The 11,919-nt window shown below is 51.6% G+C and overlaps 1 protein-coding gene across 4 annotated transcripts in view; it reads left to right on the forward strand.

Moving 5' to 3' along the window:
* The window catches only part of TFCP2L1 (transcription factor CP2 like 1), a 60,065-nt gene extending 48,874 nt beyond the window's left edge, over positions 1–11,191 (forward strand). For all 4 annotated transcript variants that reach the window (XM_047772172.1, XM_047772174.1, XM_047772173.1 and 1 more), the window contains 5 exons: positions 1,473–1,563; positions 2,549–2,652; positions 5,297–5,439; positions 9,290–9,341; positions 10,453–11,191. In XM_047772172.1, the coding sequence (XP_047628128.1) occupies positions 1,473–1,563; positions 2,549–2,652; positions 5,297–5,439; positions 9,290–9,341; positions 10,453–10,499 (437 nt within the window). In that variant the 3' untranslated portion in view covers positions 10,500–11,191. The remainder of the gene's footprint in view (positions 1–1,472; positions 1,564–2,548; positions 2,653–5,296; positions 5,440–9,289; positions 9,342–10,452) is intronic.
* Positions 11,192–11,919: the final 728 nt, after the last annotated feature.

Here is an 11,919-nt window from a genome sequence, read left to right on the forward strand (position 1 = left end):
AGGTCAAAGGCACCCAGGTCCCTGGTGAAGCAGTGCCAGGACTTTGGCTTTTACCCGCTATGGAATGGAGGCCCGAATGCACAGACAATTGTACCTAAAACTGTACCTTACCTGTGGCAGGAGGAAAGGGTGGATGCTGTGGCTCTGGGTCTCATAGCTGTTGGCAGGTTTTCAGCAGAAGGCTGATGTCAGCCGTGTACCTTGGAGGGTCCATGTGGTCACAGAGCTCTAGGGGACTCCTTGGGCTTTGAGGAACGGGCAGTGTCCACCTAGGAGGGTATTCATATATCCTTATTCATGGTAGCCCCTAACTGGGAGCACCCCAATGCCCATCCGCAGAGAGGGGTACAGGAATTGTGGCTTATTCGTGCAATAAATACTACGTAAAAATGGGCATGAATGATCAATAACTACATATGACAAGAATGAGCCCTTAAAGGAACTTGGAGGGAGAGAGCCAGACTCAGAAACAAACAGTGCGTACTCTTCAATTCTATTCATAAAAATTCCAAAAACCAAGCCAAATCCTCTGCATGGACGAAGCTAGGCCCCCAGTTCCCCGGATGTGGGGGCATGGCTGGCATGAGGGGCCTGTGGGAATGTTCTGCCTGTTTCTGTCTGTTTTCTTTCTTTCTTTCTTTCTTTCTTTCTTTCTTTCTTTCTTTCTTTCTTTCTTTCTTTCTTTCTTTCTTTCTTTCTTTCTTTCTTTCTTTCTTTCTTTGTCTTCCTTCCTTCCTTCCTTCCTTCCTTCCTTCCTTCCTTCCTTCCTTCCTTCCTTCCTTCCTTCCTTCCTTCCTTCCTTCCCTTTTCTTTTTCTTTTTTTTTTGCATTTTAGAGCCACACCTGTGGCATATGGAAGTTCTCAGGCTAGGAGTCTAATCGGAGCTACAGATGCCAGCCTACACCACAGCCACAGCAACCCGGGATCCGAGCCATGTCTGCAACCCACACCACGGCTCACAGCAATGCCAGATCTTTAACCCACTGAGTGAGGCCAGGGATCAAACCCACAACCTCATGGTTCCTAGTTGGATTCATTTCTGCTGTGACTCGATGGGAACTCCTGTTCTACCAGTTAATCTGAGTGCTGGGTGCATGCAGAATGGCTGCACCCAGGGAGCAGTGAGCATCTGCCTGCAGACGAGTGCACATAATCAGTGCCACATGCTGATAAGATACATGCAAGCCATTGATGCCAATAAAAGCACAGAGGGCAGGCCAGGAAGGCCCAGGTGGTGAGGACTCCTGACCTCTACAAATGCCCGTGGGTGCTGAGTTGTGCCAGTGCAGTTGTTGGGCTTCTGGCATTCCTCGGGCTGTGATCTGATGTTGTTTAGCACTTGCTCTTTCTGTGAGATGCTGTGCCCCCTGATGGTGATGCTGGCCCTTCCCCACCCCAGGGCCTGCAGGTGCCTGGGGATGCAGTTTTATCCTGGCATCCTGTTAACAGGCAGCTCCCTTTACCTGCCCAGGTGCTGACCTGCTGAAGATGTCCCGCGATGATCTGGTCCAGATCTGCGGCCCTGCAGATGGGATCCGGCTCTTCAATGCCATCAAAGGCAGGTGAGTGTTCCCACTGGAGGCGGGGTGTGGCAGGTAACCTGCATCTCAGCCTCTTGGACACCCTGTGGGCTGGCTAGTGGGGTTGGGGCTCACCCAGGAGCAGGTGCAGGAGGAGGTGCCAGGAGTGGGATATGGGCTTCAGGGAGGCAGTGAGATGGCAGGGCCTGCATCACACTCTGCCTGGAGGCCCCCCTCCCTTGGCCTTGGCCTCTTAGTCTCAGTACCTTGCATGGTTCTGAGCCTCAAGGTGCCTCCTTGAGGCAGGAAGGGGAAGAAAGTGGCAGGCATGGATCCGTGTGATCACTCAGCACCCTGCAGCCGTGTTCAGGGCTGGCTGGAGAGCAGTGCTGGGTCTGGTAGAATTTTCTGTAGCACCGTTCAGTATAGCAGCCCTGATCTCAGGTGACTGTGGAGCACTTGATCCAAGGCGAGTGTAATGCACCAGCTGAATTTTAAATTTTATTTAACTTTGGTGAATTTAATAGTCACACATGGGCAGCACAGTTTTAGAGTGAGAGGGTACACCTGGGTTTGAATCCCAGATCCACTGCTTAGGGACTTTGTACCTGGGCAAACCTGGGCAAACCCTTAGCCCCACCCTGTCCCTGGGCCTCAGTTTCCTCATCCGTAGAATGAGATGGTAGCTGCCCCCGAATAGGTGTATGAGGATAAGGTGAGCTGTGGGTGGAGGTTCTGAAAGGGCGCCCGGCTTGGAGCAAGTTGGAGAAAGCATTTGCCTCATTAGCAACCTGAAGAACACCTCCTATCTTGAGGTTGGTCCCCTGGACAGAGCCCCCTGTGGGCAGGTTGGAGGATCGTTCATTTCTCTGTCTTCAGCAAAGTCTGCCAGAATGGCAGCCTTCCTTCCTTCTCCCTAAGGGCCTCCTACTGCTCTTTCCACTTTGTGTTCTATAACATTCTGGAACCACAGAGTCTGGTTCCCCCCGCACACACATCTGCTATTTATTTCCTTTCCTCCTGCCAGGAACGTGAGGCCGAAGATGACCATTTATGTCTGTCAGGAGCTGGAGCAGAACCGCGCACCCCTACAGCAGAAGCGGGATGGTGGCGGGGACCCCAATATGTGTGGTGAGTTGTGGGGAGCCCCTCCTACTGGGGCTGGTTCCAGGGGGGAAGAGACAGAAGGAAAAGCCACGGCACGAGCCTGCTCACTGAGACCGTCTCCCCTTGTCGTGCCCGAGGAATCTTTGTTACACTTCATCCTGAGATGGAAATGTTTAAGGTGGAAATCATCTCCCAGAACATCTAGTCCTGTTTACTGACTTTCCCCCTGGGGAGACAGGCCTGGAGAGGAGATGTGTGCCCCTGGTGTCACTTAGCTGCTCACGGTAGAAATGAGAGTCGGCCTTCTGGCTCCCAGGCTGGTGATAAGTGACACTTGACAGCTATGTTCCTGAGAGCGCCCCTCCCCCATATCTCCCCAAGTGGGATGAACCTTTCCCATGTGATTCGGTTGCTCAGGAAGGTTAGGGGTGCCGCTGAAGGCTCTTGGGGAACCTCCAGGGCACATGGCTCTTTGGGGTTCAGTTTTTGGTTTTTTTTTTTGGTTTGTTTTATTTTTTGCTTTTTACAGCCTCACCTGAAGGACATGGAAGTTCCCAGGCTAGGGGTTGAATTGGAGCTGCAGCTGCCACCCTATACTACAGCCACAGCAACACTGGATCCTTAACCCACTGAGCAAGGCCAGGGATCAAACCCACATCTTCATGGATGCTAGTCGGTTTGTAAGCCGCTGAGCCACCATGGAAACTCTGTCTTCTGGGCAGAGTCAAGGTTTAACCCAGGGCTGCCCACTCGAGGGGTCTTGTTTCCCCACACAGCCCCAATGAGAGGAGGCTGAGAGGAGTTCTGAGCAGGGGCTGGCTGACCTTTCACTGGCTCAGGGCAGGGCTGGTGGCCCCCACATTCCTCCAGGGGCAGGGAAGACCCACAGCAAAAGGGCCACGCTGTAATCCTTCCTGTGCTCTTTTGCCAGCAGTCCAATTTATTTGAGCCGTAAAATAAGAAAAACTGGAATGGGCTCTGAAAAGTTGGTGGGTGGGGGGAGGTACTGTTCGTATTCTGTTATAAAAAGGAATCTTAGATGAGGCCCGGGTTTCTTACTCAGTGTCAGCACAAGAAGGAATGTCACACCAGTAACCACATTCTCTGACGGAGATCCTTGAAATCCTGGGAAGGCAGGTGTGTTGTGTGGCTGGAACTCCAGAGCCTCTGTGCCTGCTTCAAAGGGAGTCACTGTGTGTGCCCCTGTGTGTGTCCACATGTGCTTTTTTTAATTTTTTTGCTTTTTAGGGCCGCAGTCACAGCATATGGAAGTTCCCAGGCTAGGGGTCTAATTGGAGCTGTAGCTGGTGGTCTACACCACAGCCACAGCAAGGCAGGATCCGAGCCATGTCTGCTGCCTATACCACAGCTCATGGCAATGCTGGAAACTTAACCCACTGAGTGAGGCCAGACATCGAACCCTCAACCTCATGGTTCCTAGTCAGATTCATTTCCATTGGGCCACAAGGGGAACTCCCACATGTGCTTTTAACGTATGGGGCCGCTGATCAGATTTGCTGAACCAAGTGTTCCTTCCATAGTTGAATGAGGAGTTGGACACCTGTAGTTTAATCCAATTGTCTTACTTTTTTTTTTTTTTTGGCCGCACTTTTGGCATGCAGAAGTTCCCAGGCCAGGGATCGAACCCGCACCACAATAGTGACCAGAGCCTCAGCAGTGACAGTACCAGATCCTCCACCATTGGACCAATAGGGAACCCCGAGGTGTTTTACTTTTGAGGAACTTGAAGCCCCTGAGCTTTGAGTCCTTACCCCAGGTCACCGATGGGGTTTTCTTTCTACCCAGCCGGTTTGGGTTATGCTTCTACCTCAAGGTCACTGTTTCCTTCTGACTGGCTGGCAACACTCCTGGTGCCCCCTCTTCTCCCTGCACCACCCATGCACCTGGGGTCATGGTGCTCCAGCTGGATACTGTTGATGCTATGGAGAAGGGCGAGGACCAGACTCTGTCTCTTTTGCAGTCATTTAGAAATTGTCTTGGAGTTCCTGTCTTGGCACAGCAGAAACAAATCTGACTAGGAACCATGAGGTTGCTGGTTCAATCCTGGGCCTCACTCAGTGGGTTAAGGATTCCGCGTTGCCATGAGCTGTGGTGGTGGTCGCAGACGTGGCTCAGATCTGGTGTTGCGTGGCTGTGGAGTAGGCCGGCAGCAACAGCTCCAATTCAACCCCTAGCTTGGGAACCTCCATGTGCCGCAGCCCTAAAAAGAAAAGACCAAAAAAAAAAAAAAGAAAAAGAAAGAAAGAAAGAAAGAAATTGTCTTTAAGGCTCCCTCTTGGCCATCTGAAGCTGTTGCCTCAGGATCCCTGGAAGCTTGTGGGAAAGGCAGATTTTGGCCAGCTCTTCTTCCTGCAGCCTCCACCCCTTAGGGGGTGTCCTTGGGTCTGGGGTGGATCCAGGGATTCTCCATTTTACATGAATCCCCCAGTAGGAATAAAGAACATAGCCTGGCATCTTTTCCTGGTGCTGGGTGGTGCACAGGCCTTGTGGCTTCTAGACACGTCCCCAGTATAGCCAGATCTTGCGAGTCCATCCAGGTGTGGGCATCCTTACAGCAAGTTCCTGGTTTGGGGGTTGGGGAGGGGTAGGCACCTCATGAAAAGGCAGATGCTTGCTCTATAGCAGACCTCTCTCCTCCGGCCTCCAGTGTACCACGCCATCTTCCTGGAGGAGCTGACCACCTTGGAGCTGATTGAGAAGATTGCCAACCTGTACAGCATCTCCCCACAGCACATCCACCGAGTGTACCGGCAGGGCCCCACTGGCATCCACGTGGTGGTCAGCAATGAGGTGAGCACTGTATGCCCCAGCCCAGGAACCCAAGACCTGCCCCTGAAGGGCACCCCAGGGGGGTGGGGGCAACCTGGTCTGCCACCTGCTCTCTGCTGCAGGGGCTTCCTGGAGGGCCAGAGGGAGGGGTCTGAAGAACTGTTGTTTCCACCCTCGCTACCCTTGGCCAGGAGCTCTGCAGGAACCAGGGGACCCCCCCATCTCTGCCTCAGGGTGCTTACAGTTGGGAGTCAGGACAAGGGCGCTCCCCCTTGTCAGGACAAGGCAGGCCCCCCAGAGGGTGAAGTGGACTGGGCTGGTGATGGAGAGGATGTGGCTCAGGAGAACAGAGGCTTCCTCTGCTGATGGCAAAGGTGTCACAGCCTGCCTGGTCTGTCCCTGGCCACACAGGGCTATGCAGGGCACAAGTGCCACTGACCGAGAACACGGATACTGAACACAACTCAGTCATGACCGAGCCCTCAAGGGATCAGATCCCATTCCTGGTTCAGAACAGGGTTATCAAAACGGTTTGCTGATATGTTTCGGCCATGCCTGCATGTTGTAGAACAAAAGCTTTTAAGCTTGTTCTATCCTGGACTCCTTCCTAGTGTTTAATCCCGACAGCCTCCCCTCGAAATGAGGGCTATCGCAATCCAGTTTCACAGAGAGGCTGAGTAATTGGCCCAAGGTACATAGCTCCTAAGAGGTCTGGCTGTGGTGGGAACCCCTTGTGGTCCAGCAGCAGAACCTCACTTGAAGCCAGCAGCCTTTCTGACTCCTGAAAAGAGGCCTTGAGACAGACCTGTGCTGGTGGGGGCAGTGGTGACAGAACCCTGAGCCCCCAGCCCAGCCCATCCCCCAGCAGACCTTCCTCTCCCTTTGAGAACTGCGAAAACCTCTGTGTAGAGGATTATGGAGCTGGCCTCTCGAGCTGAGCAACCTCGAGCAAATCTACTTAGCATCTCTGAGCCTCAGTTTCTGTGTCTGCAAAATGGGGATCATTCTACTCATTGAGCAGGTTATAGTAAAAAGCTAAGATGAGAAAAACAGTGCCAGGTACCAGGAGATGCTAAGTTAGGCACTTGCTTTGGGGAGCAAAGGACAATGTATAAAATGTATGGGTTTTCATGGTGTGTATATTTCACAAGTTGTCGTTATTAATAACAATCCTGTTGCCACTAGTCACCATAATTGCCTGAGCCCCTGCATGGGTGTCTCCTATTTCATGGGAGTTTGGCTCTAGAGGTTGGCAAGGTAGTGTCTTCCTTCTTTTTTAATTAGAAAGGAATTCACAATTAGCATAAGAAGTCAGACAATATAAAACAGACTCTGATCTTCCCCACTCTCTTTTCTTCGCTGCATTTTGATTAGGTTTGATGTGATTCTGTCAGGTCATTTTTTTGTTCGAGTGTCCATTGTGTGCCCGAGTGTGTGTGGGTGTGGGTTTTTAAAACACACAACCAGGATCCACTTGAACACAGGTACACCGATCTGCAATTTGCCATTTTGGTCACCAGGTTAGAATTCTTTAACATTTAGCATTACATTTAAAGCTAAGGCAGTGGGGTTTTTCATCCCCATTTCACAAGATAGAGACCATGAAGCCTGGAGTCGCTAGAATGTCCTCTAGCATCGCCTGGGAGGTTAAAGTGCCCTGAGCCACAGGCAGTGATAGTGGCATGGAAAACTTGTCGCTTTGCCTCTCGTGGTGAATTTCTATCGCAAAGACAAAAGCCAGGAATGCTCGGAGCCCTTGCAATTTCACAGGCCCCTGAAGGAAGTTCCTTCCCTAACCTGCCCTGTGCCCCCCAGAGCAGGCAGTTAAGCAAGTGAAGCAGATCGCAGAGCTCCATCGCCACCTTGGCTAAGTAGGCGATTCTTATTCCCCAAAGTCTCCCTGCCTCTTAACCCCGAATCAATTGGAAACCTTTGGTTCTTAATTGCCAGGAGCGCTGGAGGCAGCCTGGCCAGCTGCACAGCCTGCCCCTGGGGTGCAAGGGCACTTAATTAAACAAGGGAGTTACTGATTAAGCCCATGTGGGCCCTGCTTCAAGTTTTGCTTGCCCGAGTGGTGGGGCGGCCAGGCATCCCAGAGGGAGCAGGCCAGCAGTATAGCGTAAATGTACTTCACGCATCATTAGGCCCTGGGGGCGGGGCAGGGGTTGACAGGTGGATGGATTGGTAGGATGGGGGAGCAGGCAGTAAAACGTGGGTCTTACTGTTTCATTTGGAAAGGGGTTTTGCTGTTCTCTTGGTTAGTGTGTGTGTGTGTGTGTGTGTGTGTGTGTTGGGTAGGTTTAGGTCAATGTGTATGTTTTTCACATTCTTTGCATGTATATTGTGAAATACAGCATACATATGCAATGAGTATAGAAGGCTCATTTGCAGAGTTTCAAGAATAACTAAGTACTCAATACCTGCACTCAGGTTAGGGCAATGTGGTGAGAAGCCCGTAGGTGGGCTGTTTTCACTCCCCTTCCACTTGCTGGTCTGAATTCTGTACCAATCTATTCCTGGTCCTTCCTCAATATATTGTTGAGTTTCACCTGTTTCACCTGGACTTCCCCAGTGGCTCAGTGGGTTACAGATCCAGCGTTGTCACTGCTGTGGCACTGGTTCGATCACTGGTCCGGGAACTTCTGCATGCCGCAGGTGTGGCCAAAAAAAAAAAAAAAAATTTCATGTAAGTGGAATATGAGTGCATCCTTCTGGGATTTATGGTTTGTGATTCACACATGCTGAGGGGCACTGCTGGAGGTTGCTGGCCCCACTGACTGGCAGGGTGTGATCAGGTCACACAGTTGGTTTGTGCTGCTTCTCCTATTGCATAACATGAGTTGTTTCTAGTTTTCACTCGTAGGGACGGCACTGCTCTAAATATCCTTAAGGGCGCTCTGTGTGTGTGCATGGAGCTATCCAGGGCAGCTACCTGCAGGGGGGATGTGTGTGGTCATTGGTGCTAGGTCCTGTGGGTCCTGTGGACGGTTTGATGAAGCAGTCACAGAGAAGAGCTCCCCACCAGGAGAGGAGGCCAGGTCCCTCTGCTCTACATCTTGGTTATCTAAATATATATTTTATCATCGAAACAGCCCCATTTTACAGACAGGGCCTGGAGACAGGAAGTTGACTTGTCGAAGGTCACTGAGCTGTGAGTCAAAATGAGAGGCAGCTGGTGAGTAATCCTTAGATTCTGCTGTGTTTGTGGACCCAGGGAATGGAGCTCTGTTTATATTTAAAGAAACCAAGTGTCTCCTTAAAGCATTTTAGTTTTTTTTTTTTTTTAATATTGAAGTAGAGTTGATTTACAATGTTGTGTTAGTTTCAGGTACACAGCAAAGTGATTCAGTTATGCATGTGTATTCTTTTTCCTAGTCTTTATAAGTTAGTACAAGATATTGACAATAACTCCCCATATAAAAACTGGCACCACAGCAGTGACAACACCGGATCCTCAACCCAGTGAGCCACCAGGGAACTCTGCACATTGGTGTTGTATCTGGTGCTGTTTTACACATATGTGCTCTTGTAATGTGTCCTGATGGGGATTGGAAGACGTGGTCACCAGGAGAAAGTGAAAGGAAAGCAAATCACTAAAAATTTAGTTTCATATTAAACATTTCCAGAATTCCCTTCCAGGCTCCTTTTCTGTCCTTTAGTTTCTTTGTTACTCACAATGACCATTGCTCTGTCCACTTACCTCGTGTCCTGTTTTTCTCTCCACAAGTGAAGCATGAGTGTGTTCCTGCCTTTGTGTGAACTCAGCGGCTGTCATTTCTGACAATTGCACGTGCCCGGCCTCTTGTGGCCCTGAAGCTTGGCATTCTCTGAGCTCCTTGTGAAGAGATATGGTCTCTCCTTTGCTTTTCAGATGGTGCAGAATTTCCAAGATGAGTCCTGCTTCATCCTCAGTACCTTGAAAGGTAAAGCCTCCCCGCCCCTTTCTTGTGTCATTAAAGTACCTTAGCTGTTCCTCCTGGGCTCCCAGAGTGGTGAGGGAAGAGCAGGCCAGTGGATGGGGAGTTTTCCCGGGGAACAGCCTCTGGGCAAAAGGAACACATACCTGCTGGGAAACCTAGCCTCAGAAACCAGAGAACTAGCAAGACTGGCCCCATAGTCACTGTGAAAGGGAAGTCCTGGCCAGGCAATGCCTGCTCCCTGAGTCCAGTGCTAATGAGAAGATGGATTTGAGTTCTTCCCAAGTGTGTGTCTCCAGGAACAGTGGGTATGGCATAGAGCTGCAGGCCACATGGATCGGGGACCCTGGGCTGGGGGGCCGGAACTGAAGGGTCTGAGAAGGAACTTGCCTGCCAGGGGAATGGAAAACCAGCTGTGACTTCCATGGGGCTGGGCAGGTGAGGGGACGACATACGTGGAAATGAAAGCTCCCTGACTGGATGGTGGACCCTGGAGTGTGATAAGGACAGTCCCCTCCCCGCATTCTCTGGATCTAGCCAGCAGGTGCCTTCAGAGGTCTGGGGACCATCATACCCCAAGACCCCCACTGTGTCTGAAGCCTCCTTGGACAGTGGCTTTTTAGTCCCTGGGCCTCAGGCTGTGGGGAAAGGGCCTGCAGGCAAGAGAAACTTAAGGAGTTCCTGTTGTGGCTCAGCAGGGTAAGAACCCGACTAGTATCCATGAGGATGTGGTTCGATCCCTGGTCTCACTCCAGGGGTTAAGAGTCCGGCCTTGCCACAAGCTGTGGTGTAGGTCGCAGATGTGGCTCGGATCCTCTGTTGCTGAGGCCGTGGTGTAGGCCTCAGCTGCAGCTCCAATTCAACCCCTAGCCTGGGAACTTCCATATGCAGCAGATGTGGCCCTAAAAAGAAAGGAGAAGGGAAAAAAAAGGAACTGAGCCAGGCAGCGGTGAAATTTCTGCTTTTATTAGCACGTTGGGCTGTGCACAGTCTTACCTGGGTGACCTCTGCCAATGTTCACGGCAGGGTGGCTGCTGGTACCCTGATCCCAGGCCTTCCTGGATGCTGCAGTACTCTGCTTTTCTTCCTGTAAAACCTTAGCATTTCTCTCTTGCAGCTGAAAGCAATGACGGCTACCACGTCATCCTGAAATGTGGCCTCTGAGCAGAAGCAGAGCAGACAGCTGCCTCCCGTCCCAGCCCCATGGACCCCCAGATGTAGGAAGCACACCCCTGTAAGCTGCCGCCAGGAGGACCCTGCCCAAACCATGAAAGCCACGGCCTGACCACCAGTGGAGACCATGGAGGCAGAGTCTCTGGCAGGCAGAAGGCCAGTGGCTTCCCCCTCTCCTCCTCCCAGCACCCAGCTTCGGAACTGTTCCTTGCTCTTCCCTCTCTGAAGGGCAGATGGGTGGGGGGTGTCTTCTCTGAAAGCCCTGCTTCTGTAGTTGAAGGCTTGCTCACTGGGTACCATGGTGCCACCTGGATCCGCTCCTTCTGACCACTCTTCTGCCTCCAGAGGAAGCCCTGCCTCCCCCAGACCTTTGCCCTCTTTGGTAACCTGCTCCGTGACCGTGACCATGACTGTGACTGAGACTGCTGACTCCCTGGGGGCAGCTCCCCCCATCCTCCTGTCTTCCTGTCAGTTTCCCACCCTGGTGAGCATCTGTCTTCCTGTTCCTGGATGGATTGACAGGAATTGGGTTTTCTGTGCCTTCTGCTTCTTTCACGTTTACCTTATTCTAAGGGTCTCCTGCTGCAGAGCCTGAGAGGGGCTCACATCTCTTCACGGGTGTGGTGGACACTCAGGGCCACCTAGTCCTGAGGCCCTGGGGCAGGGGGGCTGGAAAGCCTTCTTCTTCTTCTTTTTTTTTTTTTTTTGCTTTTTAGGGCCGCACCTGTGGCATATGGAGGTTCCCAGGCTAGGGGTCTAATCAGAGCTGTTGCTGCCGGCCTACACCAGAGCCATAACAATGCCAGATCTGAGCCATGTCTGCAACCTACACCACAGCTCATGGCAATGCCAGATCCTTAACCCACTGAGTGAGGCCAGGGATTGAACCCCCACCCTCATGGTTCCTAGTCAGATTTGTTTCTGCCTCTCCATGAATGGGAGCTCTTGGAAAGACTATTTTTAGGCATAATCTCTTACATATGAAAGGGAAAGGAGCCAATTATTCCTCTTGAGCCCCTTAGGTATAATTTTATTTCCTAAGCAGTCGTGGGCAAGGAGGACTAGGAATTGAACATTCCGTTGTAGGATCAGAGGACCCTGACCATCCTGATGCCAGGCTGTCCTGCCCAACTTGCCGATCTTCCCCGGGATGCCGTCTTTTCCGTGAGGGCTCCCCTGTGAATGTTTCTCCTTTTTCACTTGCAGAGGGTGTGCTTAGGGCATGTTGCCTGCTTTGGGATGGTTGGCCTGACTCTGGGGAAATTTGAATATCAGGAGGCAACCTCTGTCCTGTCTCTGTTTCCTGGAACCCAGCGACCGGTGCTGGCTCAGGTCTTCCACTCTTTGCTAATTTAGGTTCATCTTACAAAGCATGGTCAGCGCTGTGACCAACTGAGCAGGATTTGACAGC

Source organism: Phacochoerus africanus, chromosome 3 (assembly GCF_016906955.1).
Source record: "Phacochoerus africanus isolate WHEZ1 chromosome 3, ROS_Pafr_v1, whole genome shotgun sequence".
Lineage (NCBI taxonomy): Eukaryota > Metazoa > Chordata > Mammalia > Artiodactyla > Suidae > Phacochoerus > Phacochoerus africanus.